This window comes from Phacochoerus africanus, chromosome 2 (assembly GCF_016906955.1).
Source record: "Phacochoerus africanus isolate WHEZ1 chromosome 2, ROS_Pafr_v1, whole genome shotgun sequence".
NCBI lineage: Eukaryota > Metazoa > Chordata > Mammalia > Artiodactyla > Suidae > Phacochoerus > Phacochoerus africanus.
The window spans coordinates 32208553-32230383 of record NC_062545.1 but is presented as its reverse complement, the minus strand read 5'-3'; the positions used below and the strand labels follow the sequence as shown (position 1 = coordinate 32230383).

Below are 21831 nucleotides of genomic sequence, written 5' to 3'. Positions count from 1 at the left end.
GTGGATCCTATGTTGTCACTGCGGCGGCTTGGGTCGCTGCTGTGGTGTGGGTTTGATCCCGGGACGGGGAACTTCTGCATGCTGTGGATGTGGTGGCTAAAAAAGCAAACGAAACAAAACAAAAACCCCCCAAAACTAAGGAAAGCAAGCTTGTCTCTCCAGCTAGAATGTCGGAATCACAGGCCTGCTCCGTGGAGGACCTTCAGAGCCTGTCGCAGGCCCTGCCTCCGTTCAGGCCGCCAGGCACTGATAGATCCTCGTACTTCCTCTCCTTTCTCACCTCTCTTTAACCCTTTTCATTGTCCCCAAGGGGAGGAAAATTATTTTTCCTTCTGCCATCCTAGGTTCTTCCCCAGGGACCCTGTAAACATAGGCTGATTAATAAGGGAGAAACAAAGAGTTTATTAATATATCCAGTACACATCACTTGGGAGAAGCCTCAGTGAAGAGTGACTAAGCGGGTGGCTAGAACGTGGGCTGGTATAAGCAGGAAAGTAGTGGTTTGTGGAAAAGAGACCAGATAAAGGAATAAGGTTTTAGGCTTTCTAGAATGGCAGGTGGTGGGAAGGTAGATACGTCAAGGTCCACCTTGGCCGTAAAACTTCCCTGGGAGAAGGGATTTTTAGGGCAGTACTCACTTTTTTTTTTTTTTTTTTCATTTTTGGCCTCCCCGTGGCATATGGAGCTCCCAGGCCAGGGATCAGATCTGAGCCGCGGTTGTAACCCAAGCCGCAGCTGTCGCAATGCTGGCTCCTTAACCTCCTGTGCCAGGTCGGGGATCGAACCCTCATCCAGGGCTCCCAAGATGCTGCTGATCCCATTGCGCTGCAGTGGGCGCTCTGGGAAGTCCTCATTTTTAACAAGTGTCTGCTTTTAGTCAGACAAGGGAAGCTTTGGGAGTTTCTCTCTGCATCTGTTGATTTTCTTTGCCTCTAGCTCCAAGTAGCCCTTATGCCCAAGTGTATTTTGGGGTGGCATATCTGATTCCCTGTAGCCCTTCTTTTATTTTACTTGGTTTTTAATCAAACACTTAAATAGATTCACTTTATGCCAGGTATTTTTCTAATCATCTTACAAATGCGAACTCATTTAATCTTAACTCTGTGAGATAAAGATGATTATCTTTTTCTTTTTTCAGGGCCACACCTGCGGCAATGGACCTTCCTGGGCCAGGGGTCAAATTGGAGCTGCAGTTATAGTCCTATGCCACAGCCACGGCAATACAGGATCTGAGCCACACCTGTGACCTACCCCAAAGCTTGTGGCAATGCCAGATCCTTAACCCATGGAGCGAAGCCAAGGTTTGAACCCCCATCCTGACAGAGACAACCTCACAGGTTCTTAACCTGCTCAGCCACAATGGGAACTCCCTTACTCGTCAGTATTCTATTGCATCATAATTTATTTAGCTATTCCCCTGTTGTTAGACTTTTTAAAAGAATTGAGATGTAATTGATACATACCTTTATATTTGTTTCTGGTGTTCAGCATAATGGTTTGCTATTTTTATATATTCCAAAATGACCACCACAGTATGTCTGTTAACACCCATCAGCATGCATAGTTAAACAATTTTTTTCTTATGACGAGAATATTTAATATTTACTCTTTTAGCATCCTTTAAATATGCAAGACAGTATTGTTAACTATAAGTGCCATGCTGTACATTACGTCCTCAGGACTTATATTTTTATTTTTTACTATTTATTTATTTTGTCTTTTTGGGGCCGCACTCACGGCATAAGGAGGTCCCCAGGCTAGGGGTCGAATCGGAGCTGTAGCTGCTGGCCTATGCCAGAGCCACAGCAATATCAGATCTGAGCCGCATCTGTGCCCTACACCACAGCTCACTGTAATGCTGGATCCTTAACCCACTGAGCGAGGCCAGGGATCGAACTTGCCTCCTCATGGATACTAGTCAGATTCTTTTCCGCTGAGCCACGATGGGAACTCCAAGGACTTATTTTTTTAATAAGTGGTAATTTGCCCCTTTTGACCCCCCTTCAATCATCTTGCCAACCCCACCAGATTCTGTGTTCTTACTCACTAGGCTAATCTATTATAGTGTAAACTGACAAGAGGGCTTCTAACCAGCTTCTGGGAGCACCCACTTACCTTCCTGCCTGAGCCTAAGACTGCCTCCAGTCTGAGATCACACCCTTGTTCCACCAAATGCCTAGCACCACGGGACCCAGAGATGTCACCCGTGTCATTCTCTTAGTTCTTTCTTTTTTTTTTCTTCTTTTGACCTCGCCTGTGGCATGGAAAAGTTCCCGTGCCAGGGACCAAATCTGCACCACAACAGTGAGCAGAGGCACAGCCATGACAACATCAGATCCTTAACCCGCTGAGCCAGAGGGAACTCCCCTCTTAGTTGTCTCTTACTTTGTCCCTGTTCTGCCTTTTCTTACTGGTGGTTCATGGTGTTAGGTCTTGTTACCCTCTACCTCTCCTTTTTTGCTGTTGTGTGACTGTTTCCTCTTGCTCATGGAGGGCTTTGTTCCCTCTCTTGCTGCAGCACCATGAGCACAACCATCCAAACATCGTGGTTCGAGGCGAGCTGTGGAGTTGGTCGAGCTGACCGTACTCCCATCCTGACACCCGCCCGCCAGTGCAGCCTGCGACCAGCGGAGTGACTTTAAGCAGTTTACTTAATTCCTTATTTAATTTCCTTACTTGTAAAAATGAGCATTATAGTAACTCTTTCCAAGTAAAGTGAGATAGCGTGCATAAAGTGCTTTAGCATAGAATTTGACACACACATACCTGCCTTTTTTTTTTTTTTTCTTTTTTAAGGCCACATCTGCAGCTTGTGGAAGTTCCCAGGCTAGGGTTTGAATTGGAGCTGCAGCTACAGCTGCAGGCCTACACCACAGCTGCAGCAACTTTGGAACCGAGCTGTATCTTCGACCTACACTGCGCCTTGTAGCAATGCTGGATCCCTAACCTGAGCGAGGCCAGGGATCGTGTCCACATCCTCACAGACACTATGTCAGGTTCCTAACCAGCTGAGCCACAATAGGAACTCCCCCTTGGCTTCTTTGATGGTAGCCTTCTATACTCAATTCCAGCAGGTTTAAGCCTGGTGAGATCTTTGATGCTTCATCTGCCAGAACTGCTCTGAGACCTTAAATCAGGTATAGCTTTCTGTCACAACTTCTCACCCTTCCTGCTATTTCAGTTTCTTTTCATTACTGTTCATTCTCTGGAAGCCTGTGGAAGCCTCTGATCTCCTCTTGTGGCCAAAATGGCTGAAGCCTTCTTAAACTAGTTAAGGTTTCGTGGTGGAGCCCTCTCTTGGTGGTCCTTAATGGTGTCCTGTCTTCTTGCTCTTCTTTTTGACGTGGCTGGCAAACACCAGGGGTAGATCGGTTTAATCCTTTGCTTTTTTTGCCCCAACATCTTGGAAGAATAAAACCCAGACTCCATGCTATGGCCCCCATGGTATCCTCGTATTCTGGTCTCTTGCTGGGAACTGCTGTCTTACTGTGGTTCTCTCTTCTCATTCACTGTGCTCCAGTTACACTGCTTCCTTTCAGAGACAGGAAGGGAATTAAATAAATGCAAAAAATGAAAAAAATGAATGAAATCATATTTTTTCTGGCTACAGAAGTATTGTCTCTCTATTATTAATTTTGGAGGTCTTTTATGTAGCAAAATCTTGTGTTTAAAAGATATATTAAGAAATTGCCCTTCGGGAGTTCCTGTTGTGGCACAGTGGAAACGAATCCGACTAAGAACCATGAGGTTGCGGGTTCAATCCCTGGCCTCACTCAGTGGGTTAAGAATCTGGCATTGCCATGAGCTGTGGTGTAGGACACAGATGTGGCTTGGATCTGGTGTTGCTATGGCTGTGGCGATGGTGTAGCTGGCAGCTGCAGCTCTCTTTCCACCCCTAGACTGGGAACTTCCGTATGCCGCAGATACAGCCCTAAAAAGAAAAAAAGAAGAAGAAATTGTCCTTCAGACAATTTGCTTTAGCTATGAGGTGAAATATATTATTTAGAGAGCATTCTTAGCTGATTTTTGAAGAATATCTGATGTATTTGTAATATGCTTTTCTATTTAGTGCTTGAAGGAATGTCTCTGGTCCTAGGAGGAATTGAACAGCCTCTTAAAATATTCATCAGCTTTCCTTCCAGATCGTGAGTTAACAGAGATGAGAAATGACATGTGGTTTTCACACTAGCAAAATCTTTTCTGATCTCAAGAATGATATTTCTATAACCATTACCCAGTATTCTGGCTAAGCAATAGATTATGCAATTAGGAACATAAAATCAATACTGGAAATTCTTTCCCAAGTGAAGCTGGCATTTTTTCCTTTTATTTCTGTATACCCAGAGAGTATAGTGTGCTAGAAAAACACATTAATAAAAATTAAATGTGCTTTGTGACAAATATTATTTAAAAGAGTATGGTGGAGAGATATCCAGCATCATAGAGTTTAGGCCCAGTGAATGATGAGAACTGTTGAGTCAAAATTTGATGTAACCGAAGCCAGTAAGTGTTACTTGTTTAGAATTAATTGGTAACATCAATTGCTATATCACATAAAATAATATGTAAAATGATGAATGATAAATACCTACTCTTTTGATTTCTGTTAACAAAGCTCCTTTTCTTTTAGCTCTTGTTTTTTTTTTTTGTTTGTTTTTTGTTTTTGATAATTCTGAACATTGTCTTTCTCTTATTGGGCTGAAATCTGCCCCATAAAAGCAGGGATATGTTTTCTGTCTTCAGCACATGATATGCCTTGCAATTATAGGGACTGCTCAGTAAATAACTGAACCTATGAATTTTACCTTTTGCACCTCCATGCAATTTCTATTTTGGGGGTTGGTGTGAATATATTGCTAAGTTGCTATCTGAAGCTCTTCTCTGTGATAATTCTTCAAATAATTGAAGACTTAGAAAATATGCCTTCCTGTCTTTAGTCAAATCTTCGGAATTTAATAAGTTAGTCCATCATGGTATGGGTTAAACTGTCAGATGGTGCCAATATTTGACTGTTTTTGAGCAATAAAAAGGACGGTTTTATATGATTCAGCTTAATATTTTGAGGCAGTTGAGAATATGCCAAAATAGAGAGAGTCAAAGCTGGATTACAGCAGGGTAGTTGAGAAAAGAAAGCTGTTTGTAACTTTTGTTAACTAAAAGTTGACGAGGTAGTTATAACAGTATAGGCAGGCTTCCTTTATTGCGGTTCACTTTATTGTGCTTCATGAGTACTGTGGGTTTTTTTTTCTTTTTTTTCCTTCTGTACAAATTGAAGGTTTGTGGTAACACTGTGTTGGGGCAAGTCTATCAGTGACATTTTTCCAACAGCATTTGCTTACTTAGTGTCTTGGTGTCACATTTTGGTAATTCTTACAATATTTCAAACTTTTTCATTATTGTATTTGTCATGGTGATCTATGGCCATTGATCTTTGGCGTTACTCTTGTAATCATTTTGGGGTGCCATGCCCTACGCCCATGTATGATAGCGACCTTAATACAGGTCTGTGTTCTTACCCGACTGCTTTACTGACTGGCTCATTCCCCATCTCTCGCCCTTTCCTGGGTCCTCCCTATTGCTTGAGAAATGATAATGTTGCAATTAGGCCAGTTAATAACCCTACAATGGCCCCTAAATGTTTCATTGAAATAAAGTGTCAGTTTGGCTTGTTGTCTTAAGAAATTGCCAAGGCCGTCCCAACCTTCAGCAACCGCCATCTGATCAGTCAATAGCCATCACCATTGAGACAAGACCCTCCACCAGCAAAAAAAATTTCTAGTCCAACTGAAGGCTCAGATGATGGTTAGCATTTTTTTAAAAAAAACAAGTACATTGTTTTTTAGATGTAATGCTATTGCACACTCTATAGACCATTGTATAGTGTATATATAACTTTTATATGCACAGAAATTTGTATGACTCACTTTATTGGGATATTTGCTTTATTCCCATGGCCTGGAATGAACCCTCAATATCTCCGAGGTCTGCTTGTAATTCTTATGAGTACAGTCTTTAAAACACGCGTATGCTGCACTGTTGTCCTTTTGTCTGAGATGTAAATTCTTCCCCACTACCTCTCATGTCAGATATATTCTTTCAGAGAGTTTTCTTTTTGGTTCTGTGTGATCTTGCTTTGGCCCAGACGTTGAGTCAGAAGCTAGCAACCTAAACAAAGAAGGACTGTGTGGCATTCTTTCTGGGGGTAGGTTGTATCATCAGTGTCTAAGGCAGGTGGCAGGGGTCTCGCCCTTTGGGTATGTGCATGTATTTGGTAATGCCAGGTAGAAGAGGTGGTGCCATTGCTGGGCCTGTTCTTCACATCTTTTTGGCTTCCAGCCTGGAACCCTAGTCCTCCCAGTGTTGTTTTTTTTTTTGTCTTTTTTTGTCTTTTCTAGGGCCACGCTTGCGACATATGGAGGTTCCCAGGCTATGGGTTGAATCGGAGCTGTAGCTACCAGCCTACGCCAGAGCCACAGCAACACCAGATCCAAGCCTGAGACCTACACCACAGCTCACGGCAACGCCAGACTCTTAACCCACTGAGCGAGGCCAGGGATTGAACCCACAACTTCATGGTTCCTAGTCGGATTCATTAACCACTGAGCCACCATGGGAACTCCCCTCCCAGTGTTATTGTGTAAATTCCTTTCCTGCACAACTCAGCCAAAGTTGTCATCTGTTACTTACAACTAAGAGTTAGTGCTTCCTTGGTATTTTAATGGTCTATTGCTTAACCTTTTTTATATCATAGAAGAGAGAGGAAAAACCCTATGGTGGCAGTGACTTGCAGTGAAGGGTTTTTAGGACATGCTCCAAATTTACAAAGTGGGATCAAAATATCACATGTAGTGCATACTGGCATTTGGTAGATATTACAGAAGTAGAATAACAAAGTAAGATTTTGAAAATGTGGTGCGATTGTATTTCGAGATACTGAGTTTTTATCTGCGTGTTTCTTGTATCCCTTCTTTTATGCCTGGTCCCCTTCCAAGCAGTAGCACCCTTATGCTCAGAAAAGAGAGAATATGGAAGAAAAAAATAGGGAAAGTGCTTTGGGGTTTCAACGACTAAGCATAATGATAAGCTTTCCTGCCCTGCTGCTAGAAAAGATCCCCCTGTTTGGGTGAAGAAGAGAGTTAGGGGTCAAGGCAGAGTGTGAGTTCTTGCCCCTCCTTCATCCCATGAACGAGGCAGCAGAAATTCACAGAGACTCTGGGAGCAGATATCATTGCTTAATAAATATCATGGGTATCCTTTTAGGTCAATGTATGTTGCTCTAACCCATGCTTTTGTTTATGATAGTTCCTAGTATGGCCCTGTGGTAGTTTAGCAAACATCTCTTTATTGGTGAAGGTTATTTCCAGTTTGTGATAATTCAAACAACGCCAAGTATCTTCTACATAGAATCTTGTGTATTGGTACTTTTGTTTATTTTCCTAATATTGGAATTTTTGTTTGTTTGTTTGTTTGTTTTTGTCTTTTTGCCATTTCTAGGGCCGCTCCCGCGGCATATGGAGGTTCCCAGGCTAGGGGTCTAATCGGAGCTATAGCCACAGGCCTACACCAGAGCCACAGCAACTCAGGATCCGAGCCGCATCTACATCCTATACCACAGCTCACAGCAATGCGGGATCCTTAACCCGCTGAGCAAGGCCAGGGATTGAACCCACAACCTCATGGTTCCTAGTCGGATTCATTAACCACTGAGCCACAACGGGAACTCCCCTAATATTGGAATTTCTTGTTCAGAACCCTTGTGCAGCTTCAGTTTTAATAGTTGCTGTCCAGATTATTTTCTGTTGTGGTTGTGGTAGTGGTAGCTCTCATTCCCTAACAGCTGTTAGTGCCAAGTATTTTCTCAATCTTTTTCAAGGATTCTACTTACAGCTATATTAGACAACCTAAGTTGTCTCGCAGCTCATTGATGATCTCTTCTTTTTTTGTGTGTGTGGTATAACTAAATAATTCACTTGTTTTTTTGGTACTTCTTAACATGAATTTATATTACGGGCACTTGCCTAACTTTTTTTTTCTAAAGCTCCCAACCTACTTGGGATAGATGAAAATAAAACAGTCAGGGAAGAACAGGCATCAGTCAGACAATTGTTCTGGGCCCAACCCAATCCGCATTTATTCTGTAAATATCCTAAGAACACGTAATTACCAAATAGAGTGGGACATTTAAGCTCATCATCAAAATCAAGTATCCTTAGAGATGCTCTCACCCTTTCTGACTTTTTTTAAATTTTCCAGATAGTTTTATTGAGATATAATTGACTTACAGCACTGCATAAGTTTGGGGTATACACCTAGAGATTATACTACATGCATCATGAAATGATTACCATGATAAGCTTAGTGAACATCTATCGTCTCATGTAGATAAAAATTAAAGAAATAGAAAAATGTATTTTTTTTCTCATGATGAGAAGTCTTAGGATTTACTTTTTAAACTTTCATATGTAACATATAGCAGTGTTAATTGTATTTATAATGTTGTACATTATATCCTTAGTGCTTATTTATCTTACTATTGGAAGTGTGTACTTTTTGACTGCCTTCTACCAGCTCTGCCTCCCCTCCCCTCCACCTCTGGGTAACCATAAATCTGATCTCTTTTCTAGGAGTTTTGTTTCTTTTTGAAATATAATTGACCTGTTTTATTTTGCCTTTACTCAGCTCCTATTCTTTGTCAGTATTTTAAATTATTTATGAACGACATTTTGTTAAAATAAAAGTTTGCGTGGAGAGTTGAGGCTTTAGTTGCCTTGCCCTTTTTTCTTACTTCCTTTTCCTCTGTTTTATTTTGGGTGTTTTTTGTTGCTATGTCTTCAAATTTAGTAATTTTTTTGTTCTGCAGTGTTTAACCTGTTCTTAATTCCATCCAGTTTATTTTTTTCAGACCTTTCAGTTTTCATCTCTGTAAGTTAACGGGGTCTTTTTTTTTTTTTTAATAGCTTGCATGTCTCAACTCAACTTTCTGAACATGAAGAATACTGTTATAATACCTACTTTGAAGACTTTGTCTGCTAATTCTAACATCTGTGTTAGTTCTGGGTCACATTTGATTAATTGATATATCTCCTCATTGTGGGTCATATTTTCCTGTGTGTTTACATGCCTGGTCTTTTATGTATGTATTTATTTATTTGTTTAGTCTTTTCAGGGCCGCACCGGTGGTACGTGGAGGTTCCCAGGTTACAGTGGCTGGCCTACACCAGAGCCACAGCAATGCCAGATCCGAGCCATGTCTGTGACCTACACCACAGCTCATGGCAATACTGGCTCCTTAACCCACTGAGCGAGGCCGAGGATCAAACCCGCAGCCTCATGGTTCCTAGTCAGATTCGATTCCACTGTGCCACCATGGGAACTCCCTGGTCATTTTTGATTAGATGTCGGGCATCATAAAATTTACTTTATTGGGTGCTGGGTAGTTTTGTCTTTATATAATCATTCTTGTGCTTTGTTCGGGGGATACAATTAAGTTACTTGGAAGAAGGTTTTCCCTTTTGGGTCTTGCTTCTGCGATTTGTTAGGTGGGACTAGAGCAGTACCAGGCCAGGGCTAAGTTTTCCTCTGCACTGAGGCAAGGCCCTTAGATTATCCTGCACAGTGTCCCATGCATCTTGACGTTTTCCAGTCTGGATGATGGGAACACACAGAATTCCTGAGCCAGAGTGAATGCTGAGCCTGTTTCCTTTCAAATGTGTTTTCCAGGCTCAGGTAGTTTGCTCACACTATGTGTGAGCCAGTGCTCAGCCGAATCCTCTAGGGGCATCCTTTGCAGATCTTTGGAGTTGTTGGACTGTGCAGCATTCATGTCTCTGGCACCCTGTCCCATGAGCTCTAGATGCCTTGGTCTGTCTACTCTTGGCTCTTTTTTTCCTGAACCAAGTGTGATGGCTGGGCTCCATCTGGGTTTCTCTTCCTTGAACAGGGTCCTGGACCCCCAGGGATGTAAACTGGCAGTCAAAGGGCACACTTTGTGTCTCATCTTTGAGGGATCTCTGACCTTCATTGCCTGGTAGACAATGTCTCACAAAGCATTGTTTCATATACTTTGTCCTTTTTTTGGTTATTTCAGATTCCTATTATTTCATCTTGGTTAGAAGTCAAAGTTTTAGATATGAAGCATTGTAGATAAGCTAGATCTTTTTTATAAATATAGACACTGCTGGGCTATTGTGTGAAATCAGTGCTATATCAGCCAGATGGTTATTTTATTTATTAAATATTTCCTTTTCTATTTTCCTTTTGTGTACTTTATCCAAAGTTTGACATCACTGCAGGTTCATCTGTCATAATGTGTTTGTTATCATACACATTGTGTTTCTTCTCCCACTCTTTCAAAAAATAATATCTCAGGAGTTCCCATCGTGGCTCAGTGGTTAACGAATCTGACTAGGAACCACGAGGTTGCTGGTTCGATACCTGGCCTTGCTCAGTGGGTTAAGGATCCGGTGTTGCCAAGAGCTGTGGTGTAGGTTGCAGATGAGGCTCGGATCTGGCGTTCCTGTGGCTCTGACGTCGGCCAGTGGCTCCAGCTCCGATTTGACCCCTAGCCTGGGAACCTCCATATGCCACGGGTGTGGCCCTAGAAATGGCAAAAAGACAAAAAAATAAAAAAAATAATAATACCTCAAACTGGTTTATAATCTTATTATAAAGTAATTTGTTATTTTTTGAGTTGCCTTTTTTTAATAATTAAAGACAGTCTGTGTTACAGTAGCATTTTTGTGCTGCTTTTTATTTCCTTCAGATACTGCAAAAAGGACATTTCAAGAAAAAGGTGTCTTGGCAGGAGAAAGCAAAACTTTCAAGCCTCATTTGACCTTCATGAAATTGTCCAGAACACCATGGCTCCGGAAGAAGGTGAGTGGACATTTTTTATTGTAGCCTTGTTTCACCAGCCACACCAGCCTTAAGCGTGGTTGGGGAGTGAGTGACCTTTGTAGTGGTTTTCAACACCCTACCTGGATTGGTTTTCGACACCAATCCCATTGTTCCTGGGATGTTGAGGATGTTGGTTTCAGTTTGGTTTCAGTTCCCGAGGATGTTGAGGATGTTGAGTTGGCTCGTGAGCCTCCATGGAGACCATTACAGCTGTCCCCTCCTTTGACCCCAGGGTTTTAGCCACACACTCCGACCATCACTTATGGCTGCTTATTCTGTTGCCACATCTGCTTCATCCCCTGAGAAGCTCGGGGGAGGTGCTAGCATTTTGATTTGTTGCATTTTTTGCTCATGGTTGTTTGCAGCCTGGGGACCTTAAAGCTTCCTCCACTGGCCTGCATAGACGCACTGCAAGGGTTCTTCAAGACAGAACAAGCGCTATACCCCTTTGAGTAGCTCTTTCAAGGTATGCAAGGAACCACCTTGCTCTTTCAGCAGTTGTCTCCATTGAGGGTGTGGAGCAAGCGTTCCAGGGACTGGGCAAGAGGGTGACTAAAGTGACCGTTCTGCAGCAGCATTTAACAGGACTTCTCCCTGAGGAGGGTCAACAGTGACACAAGCCAGGGGACCTGTCTTTTGACTTCCCCTATCTCAGCGTGACTTTCTGCCTTCCTAGGCTACTGCCTCCTCCCCCAGAGGTTGGAGGGATTTTTGACCTTGTCTGGCATCAGGAGCAGTTCTCTTTGGAATCCTAAGGGCCCCCTTCATTGTTTTTCCCATTTCAGCCTAGGGAGGTTCTCATGCATATTAAGACATCTGCTGACCTGCCCTGAGGTTCCAGAGATTTGGAGATGGGCATGCAGATTAGTATTTGCTCCTGCTCTCCATGACCCTTTGCTGCAGTTAAGACTGATTTGCAGCTCTGTAAATGAAGGTCATATTTAGTAGTAAGTAGATCTTTTTTCTAAATTCAACACAATTTGTATTTAATGTCTTTGTGATCAGAAAGTATTTTTAGTCCTTTATAACATGCATTTGGGTAATTGAACACCCTGTAATGGTTATGAGTTTTTGACAGACTATTGTAAAAATCCACTCCCCTGCCAATATCTTCCAAGGATTTTTTAATAATTATGCTCAAATTAAATAATAATTATATTAGGTACCTTTCCAGAATATTTAGGTAGAAATAATTTGGGTCAATCATAGATTTTGGAATCAGGAATGATAACAATTGACGAAACTTTTAGACTGACAGTATTTTTTCACTTGTTATCTTTCCTTGCTTTGCTTTCAAATGGATTGTCCTCTTCCCTGTGGTTTCAGACTTAATCACAGAATGACAAAACAGTGGTGAAGGTAATACCCTCATTTCAGAATATTTTTGTCTCAATAATATTCACTTTTGAAATGAGAGCACCCAAGGACATTTATCAAAGGGATGTTTAAATTATCTCTAGAATCTGTGTTTCAGCATTCCAGACTGCATGCATTTAAATAACATCTTAGCAGCTGATTTCACAGAATCTATTCCTTTACTTTGCAGAAAAGGGATCTGAGACAGAGGCTAAGTGACTGAAATGAGATCATACTGCCCTTAGTTGCAGAGCCCCGTCCAGAATCCAACCTCAGTCTCCTCTTCTTCCCTCCCAGTCACCAGGTCCTGTCCCTCCAGTTTCATTTCTACATGTGGGGAGCTCCTTGGTCCAAATCATATTAATTCAGCAACTGTTTATCAAGTGTCTACTGTGTGTCAGACACTGGGTGCCAGGCAAAGAGTGACAATTAGAATAGAAATAGTCCCTGCTTAAATCTTGTGTAAAATCTAAAACAGATTGCATTTTGTTTAGATTAGAATGTTTAATCTTTAGAAAGTAAACTATGATCGTATTGTCTTTTGGAAAGCCAAATAAGAATTTTTCCTTTTAATTTGTGGAATCACTTTGTTCCTATTTATAACTAAGATGGTCAGTGTTTCTGAATGCTTAAGAAAATATATCTTAAACTTTGGGATTTATGAGTCACCTGGTATGCTTTTTGAAGCTGAAGATTTGCACCTTCTAAGTTCAGATCTGGAGTGGGACCTGAGACCTTGGCTTTCGAGTTTATTCCATGCCACAGGGATTCTGGTCGAGATGGTGTACAGAGTAGTATACTTTGAGACTTACAGGCTGAAATAAATATCCAGTATTTTCTTTATGCAGCAAATCATTGGTCCCACTGTAAAAGTTAAAACCTGTCTGAAAAGGTGACATCCGTATCAGTGGATTTTTATTATGCTTTGTGATTTAGAAGGCAGAGTATTTTAAAATGTATGACTCTTAAATTTCTTAGCTTTTTTACATTTTCAACTATCTGTTTTCTTATCTCGGCACTAATTTTCTTCTGGGTTTTCATTCTGGGTCCATCTGTTTGCAAGGGAAAGGTCATTGATAAAGTCAGTAAGGGAATGTATTACTAATATTCAGTTTGCTTTAAAATAAAATAGAGGGGAATACAAAGAGAGGTATAAAATAACTTTTTAAATTCAAATATTAGGAAGTTGGTCTCATTTCAAGTCCTTTTCATTTTAAAAGTTGATATTTCAATTATATAAGTGTTAGATAAATAAATGCTCACTGTAAACAATCCAAATACACACAAGCCTACAGAATGAAAGGTACAGTATTTTCCTTATCATCCATTTCCCATCCCCTTCCTCCCACTGTAATTCCTCTCTCTTAGGTACCACTGTTACTATATCCTCCTGACCTTTTCCTGTACACTGCAAACACATCGATCCATATGCATATTTATTATTTCTTTAAAACAGAAATAAATATGTATATAATTTAAATATATAATTATTTAAATATTTAAATATATTAAACAATTATTTAAATATATTATTAAAGATATAACTTAAATACTCTTCTCTTGATGAATAATTATATTATCTGTTTCTTTGCTCCCATAAACAATGTTACAGTGAACATTCTTTTTTTTTGTGTGTGTGTGTGTGTGTGTGTTTTTTGCCTTTTTTAGGGCCATACCTGCGGCATATGGAGGTTCCCAGGCTAGGGGTCGAATCGGAGCTGTAGCCGCCAGCCTACACCACAGCTACAGCCATGTGGGATCCGAGCCGCATCTTTGACCTACACCACAGCTCACATCAATGCCGGATCCTTAACCCACTGAGCAAGGCCAGGGATCGAATCCGCAACCTCATGGTTCCTAGTCAGATTCGTTAACCACTGCGCCACGACGGGAATTCCAAAGCAAACATTCTTGTTCATGTTTCTTTGGGTAGATATGCTAGTATTTCAAAGAATGAATTCCTTGAATTGGAATTTCAAGATCAAAGGGCGTTGTACATTTTAACTTTTCAAAAACACTGCAAATTGCCTTTTAAAACAATGATGCCAATTTATACTCCCAACTACATTGTATGAAGAATATTTTTAGCAAAAATTTAAGGTGGAAGGATCATCAAAGATTATGAATGGTGGCTTACAAATTGGATGGGCCTTTGAGCAGTGAATTGAACAGTTCCCATCAAAAATGTTAAAATTTTGTATTCTTTTTAGAAATCCATACTGCTGAGATTATCCTAAAATTTTTTTTATTGAGATATAATTGACATATAACATTGCATAAGTTTAAGGTGTACAATGTAATAATTTAGTATATGTATTATTGCAAAATGATTACCACAATAAGATGAATTAACACTTCCATCATCTCACATAGTTACCGTTTTTGCCGGGGGATTGAGAACTTTTATGATCTATGTTCTTAGCAACTTTCAAATAACCAATATAGTATTATTAACTATAGTTACCATGCTGTATGTTACATCCTTGGGACTATTTTATTTTATAACTAAGAAATGACTTAAAAGAAGAAATTCTTTATGTGTAAAAGATGTTTAGTGACGTTTTGTCTATAATAGGGAAAAATCAGAAATAATATCTGTAACAATAGGGGAATGTTTAAGTCACTTATGGTAAACCCTATCATTGATTTAAGAAGCTATTAAAATATTTATAAGAGCTATGTGACAGAATAAAATAAATTTTATTTAAAGATAAATGAATAGAATTAAAGTTGTGTAGGAGTTCCATTGTGGTGCAGTGGTTAACAAATCCGACTAGGAACCATGAGGTTGCGGGTTCCATCCCTGGCTTTGCTCAGTGGGTTAAGGATCCGGCGTTGCCATGAGCTGTGGTGTAGTTTACAGACACGGCTTGGATCCCGTGTTGCTGTGGCTCTGGTGTAGACCGGTGGCTACAGCTCCGATTCGACCCCTAGCCTGGGAACCTCCATATGCCGTGGGAGCAGCCTTAGAAAAGGCAAAAAGGCAAAAAAAAAAAAGAATTAAAGTTGTATACAAATAATTTACGTGATTTTGCCTTTAACATACATTATGTACTTCAGTGTCTTACGGAGGTAAAAACTGGGTTTGTGCAGTTGCTTGTTTAGCCCATGATTTTTCTGGTAGATGTAGTCAACAGAACTCACCTTAATACCACCTTAATATAGTAAGTCCCTCTTGTCATATACAGGATTTCCATCTTGATTGGTTGGGGATTTGCTGGGGTTCTAAGGACATGCAGAGCTGTGGTGGACTGAGCATAGTGGTGATGGGCAACTTAGATGTCTCATAACAATTCAGGGGTGAGAAGAAGAGATGCTATGTGGAAAACTTAAAGGTTTCGTTAGCTTGAGAGTATCCCTGGACCTTCTGGTGTGGATGGGTGGTGCCCAGTGAGAGTATCTAGAAAAGAGCTAATGAGATCTCCCACTGAGATGCTGTGTTTTGAAGATTGGTGCCAAGTTGGCCTACCTGTTACTTTTCAATTAGACCTGCCAGGAGTTCATCTGGAAATCATTTTGCGTAACCAGTAGATACTGGTGTGCTCCTAAGATACTGGTTCTCCTTTTGTCCAGATGGACAATGTAATTGTTGCTAAAAAGTGGTGTTCTGGGTAGAGGAATGTTCTGGATCAATATAAGTTAAATCTGAGTTAGTAAGACAGATGACGCATTCATTATTATCTAAAGGAAGCGTTTGCCAATTATTCTATAGTAAGTAGTACCTCAATTGATTTTTCTTTTCACTCTATAATGTGTCACTTTAAAATGACCTAAAAATCTTAAAAAAAAAAAAAGAGAGAGAGAGATTCAGGGCGTTCCCTAGTGGCTCAGCAGGTTAAAGATCTGGCATTGTCACTGTTGTGGCTTGAGTTGGTTCTGTAGCTTGGGTCACTGCTGTGGCATGGTTTTGATCCCTGGCCTCGGAATTTCTACATTCTGTGGGTGTGCCCCCCCCCAAAAGATTCAGGGTTAGAGACATAATTGGTCTGCTCATGAAGACAGAGCACTTCATTGACATAAAAGATGTGGACAGGTGTCTGGTGCAGATGTCCGGCTGAGTGTTCACATAGGGATGATGGTAAAGAGCCTGTGTGATAATTTCCCCGCAGTGTTCAGTGCTGGTTGCAGAGGTCCCTGCTTTCTGAACTACCGTCCTCATGTAGGCACCTGTTTGCAAGTAATACCGTTTAGTAGAAGTAACCAAAATTCCTGTGGGAGAACTGAAAGTTCTATAGACTGTATTCAGAATTTTGAAAATGTAGAAACTCTCTTTCCAATTTCCTGACCTGGAACTTCCTCTGCTACAATGTGGTATTTTGGTTCCCAGACTAGAGAACTAAATTCTCTGAGACTCTGAAAAGCAAAAGACTTTTTTTTTTTTTTGACAATTATATATTTTTCTAACACCATAAGACGTTCAGTCAGTGTGTTAATTTTGTGTATTCTTAGTTTCATGGACTTATAATGGGGTGTATTGCATAAGAGAATACTGAAAGTAGTTTTGTGTATTTTAAGGCTATTTTGATTATCACTGTGATTTCAAAGTTTTAGCTTCTTTAATCAAATGAAGCCTCAGAAAATCTTATTTAATTACTTTGTCTCTGAAATAATAACTAAATATCAAGTCATCTTTATAGTTTCTTTAGAGTATATTTGTTCCACATGGTTAGACAACTAGTTTAGGTTTATGCTTTTTATAATGCATTCTTTTGGATTTATTTTTCCCATTGAGTGACTGTATTTCTGTGATTTTTGAACATTGCAGAAATTGGTTGGTTAGAAGTGTGTGCTAACACTTGGTGGCAGAAGAAGACCAATTTCAAATCAAACATGCAGGTCCAGATTCTTTAAGAAATAAATTCAGTATTTCCATGGATAGACCAGTTGTTTTTAAGCATAAATTATTTTGTAAACTTCTGAGATATCTTTCCTGAGTTATGATTTTCAAATTTCAAAGCTGTAAGTTATTAATGTGCACTTCCTTATAGCAGCTTTTCAGAGAGTCAGACAATGAGAGATTTTTAGAATGAAAGAAATGATCTTCTTTGAAATTATTAGTTATTGTCATTGAGGCTGGTTTGTTTTGAGTGCAGAATTTGATGTGCACAAAGCAGGGGAAGAGGGGTGGTTGTCAGACTGTGTGATGATGAGGTTGGGGGAAGTAGGGAAGAAGATATAAGGCAGACATCAGTGGGAGTGGCAGTAAATAGTAGAAGAGAAGAGTGTGAGGGGAGTTCCTTTTGTGGCTCAGTGGGTTAAGAACCTGACTAGTATCCATGAGGATGTGGGTTTGATCCCCGGCCTTGCTCAGTGAGTTAAGGATCTGGCATTGCTTCAGGCTGCGGTGTAGGTCGCAGATGCGGCTCAGATCTGGTGTTGCTGGCTTAGGCCAGCAGCTGCAGCCTTGATTCAACCCCTAGCCTGGGAACCTCCGTATGCCTTAGGTGTGGCCCTAAAAAAAAAAAAAAAGAAGACCACGACGACAAGAGTGTGGATGGAAATGCTTTTCTGATGGTACCATTAAGAAGAAAACCCAATCCCTGTATTATTTGGTGATTGGATATACAGGATCAAGATTGTAATTTACAGTTTCTATGTTAGGTTGGCTGAATCCCAACCTTCTTGACATCCTGCCCAGCCAGGATTCTCTGCTGTCATCTTTCCTCACCTACAACCATTATTTATTCTTGTATCCATCAGGTAGCACATTTTCTTAGGATCTTGTTAACTGGCCTGGTGTAATTTGGCTGCCACTCAACCTTCCTGGGTCTGTATGATAATGGGCCTTTACAAACCATTTGAAACTCAAGGATACTGGTCTATTACTTTTCAAAGGAGCCTCTGTAATATATTTGGCTGAGTGTGAATTTTCTTGTTTTAGCTCTGTTGTTTAACTGGACAAATCTCCTAACCTCCCTTGACCTCTGTGCTCATGATGCAAGAGGAGCTTAGTCCTAATGACTCTTGACCCCTGCACTCTTCGGAAATGTTGTGTGAAGTAAGCATTTTGACTAAATAGGCTAATTTGGCTTCACATGGAGAATTTTTTTCGACTATAGACTGGCTTTCTTGTATGCATGGAAGGAGAAAATGACACACAGGGAAAGGCCTTTAAGAACTGTTAGGAAGATGGTGGCAATCTTTCCACCTTTCCTCCTGGAAAACCTACGAAGCAATAAAGACGATGGGGACAATATCACAGACTACATTTTGAGTGAAACTGGGAGAGAGAAAAATCTATAGATGCCAAATTATGTGCAAGTGTGGCCTGAAGCAACAGGGACCAGCAGAACTTACGTGAGACGCTGCTTGAGGGTGCAGAATACTGTACAGGTCTATTGGCGTGAGAGCTCAGAAGCCATCAGCAAGTCTTCACTCCCAGAGGGTGAGGGCTCCACTGTAAGAAGGGACAGACGATGCCAAAGGGGGCCCAGAGGGCATGAGTCTCAGTATGTACCATCTTCAGAAAGGGAGGGGAGTGCCTTCAGGGCGAGTAGTGGAGACGCTGAGCAGGGACCCTTATTGTAAAGAGGTGTCCATCACTGCACCCAAGAGGGCCTGCCAGGCCACATGCCACTGTCATTTTTTTCCCCACACTTGAGGTGCCCTTGATATTAGGGATCCTTTCTTTATTATTCCTGACAATACTGGTCTTGGTACAAAATAAAGCAGATTGTTTCAGTAACCCATTCCTGAAAATACATCTCTTTTCATATTATTAGGTACACTTAGATCTAAGGCTCTAGTATGGAATTCTTTGTGGATTTTTCTTAGTTAAAAATCAGTAAATAAAGGAGTTCTTTTGTAGCACAGCAGGTTCAGGATCAGGCATTGTCACTGTAGTGGCTTGGGTTGCCACTATGGCTCGGGTTTGATCCCTCGTCTGGGATCTTTTATATGCAGTGGGCGTGGCCAAAAAAAATCAGTAGAGAAAACACAACAACACATCTCTTTGTTTGAGGTTTTTTTAGCATTAAAAATTCAGTGAAATCCTCTGTGAGATGGGATTGCAATTTCTTCTGAGATTCTAGGTGCCATTATTCAACTGTATCATCTATAGTGTGTCAAAGAGCGCTGTATATATAGCTACTGATTTCACTTCTGTTTCAAATGCATTTTTCAGCGTCATGCTGTTGTGTGTTGTCTGTTTCCATATATTGAAAAAAACTAAATAAGTAAGCTTATGATTGTTTAAAAATTAGGAATGAGATCTACAAAGGTAGACTGACTAAATGTTCATTTGTAACCTTTGCATACTTTATACATCTTTGAATATTGAAATGTATAGGACATAATAAGAAGAAATCTGTATTATTTGAAGGAAGAATTCTGGGAGTTGATTAATATCAAAATACCCAAATGGCTTCTGGTTAACCCTTTTTCTATTAGAGAGTTTGAAAAATTTGAAAACCCTAGAAGAAATGACACAGCCTCATGTTAAGTCTGTGCAAAGTGGAATGGAGATTAAAAAAATTATTATTATTAGTGTATTTTTGATTTACAATGTTGTGCTGGAGTGGAGATTTGAAGTTCAGTATTTTCATTGACATTTTCTAAAAATCTTCTCTCAGAACCTCTCTTAGGGTTTTATGAGAGATAAGGATTCTGTGATGGGTTAAATAAAGTTAATTTGAGTATTTATTTTAGAACTTCTTAGGATCTCTGACATAGGAATGTTTATTGTGAATCTTGAGCACTTACAGTGGCAAAGGTTTAGTTTTTGCCCCTCAACACGTGTCATCTGTGGCTCTGCTCCACCTTGTCTGTGTTTGGAACCTTGGCTGAGTGGCTTCTGGCTAGGACTTTGCTGGTCCTTTGGCAGAAGGCAAAGAAAGATGGTGATTCACAAGCTGAATGCTTCTGCTAAGAAGTGATGCACATCGTTCTTGTTTATGTCTTACTGGCCAAAGCAGGTCATATGGTCTCTTCTGATTTCCGCAGAACAGGATGTATATAAACCTGTTTGCAGAAAAGGACACCGCAAGGAAAGCAATGAATGTTTTGAACAGTTTTATCTTCTACCCCAGCATCGTTTCCCAAGTATACTTGATCAGCGTGTCCTTTTTTCATCCACTGCATTTGGCAGCACCTTGTTTAGGAAATGCTGATCTTGATAGTTCAGGCTTAAATATATGTATAACACACACACACCACACACACATAAATTATATGTATACACACACACACTTTTTTTGCCCACACCCACAGCATACAGAAGTTCCCAGGCCAGGGATCGAACCTCTACCTCAGCAACGACCCAAACCCCTGCAGTGGCAATGCCGAATCTTTAACACGCTACCCTACAAGAAAATTCCTAAAATGATATTTTTGCTTCAGGCATATGGATTCAGTGGACGTTTTTACTTATTTTCTAGCATTTGTATCCACAGGCGAATTTCTGATCTAAGTGTAATTTAAGAAACAGAGTTTTAGAGCTGGCATTAAAAGATGCAATGATGAAATATTCAAGGCAATGAGAATCGAATGAGTTTGCCTTAACCCTAGTAAAATATAAATGTTGTGTCTATCTTAACAATTACCATTAGTGATGGGAAAATTTTTTTCTCAGAAAGTAATCTTTTGACATTTTGAGACCTCTACTAATTTTATTTTTCTAGTCAAGGACAGGATGGAGCATAATGATCTTGTATGAAATTGGCAAACCCCACAGTGGGTTGATTATGGTTAAAGCAAAATAGAACATATAAGCAAGGAAATGTAAACTTGATTGCAAAATGGTGTTGATATAATAGTAGCTTGTTTAATAGATGACTGCTAATTTCTGACAAATGTTTTTAGTCATATAAAAGCAAAGCAGGAAGTTCCCATCCTGGTGCAGTGGAAACAATTACGACTAGGAACACTAAGATTGTGTGTTCGATCCCTGGCCTCAGTTAATGGGTTAAGGATCTGATGTTGCCGTGAGCTGTGGTGTAGGCTGGTGGCTGCAGCTCCGATTCAACCCCTAGCCTGGAAACCTCCATATGCGGTGGGTAGGGCCCTAAAAAGCAAAAAAATGCAAAAAAAAAAATTATAGCACATGAAAAGATGTTCAACATCACTCATTATTAGAGAAATGCGAATCAAAACCACTCTGAGGTACCACCTTACACCAGCCAGAATGGCCATCATCCAAGTCTACAAACAAGTGCTGGAGAGGGTGTGGAGAAAAAGGAACCCTATCACATTGTTGGTAGGATTGTAAATTGGTGCAACCACGGTGGAAAACAGTATGGCGATTCCTCAGAAAACTAAAAATAGAACTCCCATTTGATGTAGCAATCCCACTCCTGGGTATCTAGCCAGAGAAAACCATGACTCTGGATAGACGCATGTACTCCTATGTTCCTTGCAGCACTAGTTTCAATAGCCAAGACATGGAAACAACCTAAATGTCCATCAACAGAGGAGTGGATCAAGAAGATGTACGTATACACAATGGAATATTACTCAGCCATTAAAATGAACGAAATACCAGCATTTTTAGCAACATGGATGGACCTAGAAATTATCATGCTAAGTGAAGTCAGCCATACAATGAGACACCAACATCAAATGCTTTCACTGACATGTGGAATC

The 21831-nt window shown here is 40.4% G+C and overlaps 1 protein-coding gene across 3 annotated transcripts in view; it reads left to right on the top strand.

Moving 5' to 3' along the window:
- AKAP7 (A-kinase anchoring protein 7) overlaps positions 1-21831 on the top strand; it is a 139062-nt gene that overhangs the window by 48908 nt on the left and 68323 nt on the right. For all 3 annotated transcript variants that reach the window (XR_007131954.1, XM_047758652.1, XM_047758662.1), the window contains exon 6: positions 10763-10875. Coding sequence is in view for 2 of the 3 variants with exons in the window: in XM_047758652.1 (XP_047614608.1) it covers positions 10763-10875 (113 nt within the window). In the remaining variant the exon portion in view is untranslated. The remainder of the gene's footprint in view (positions 1-10762; positions 10876-21831) is intronic.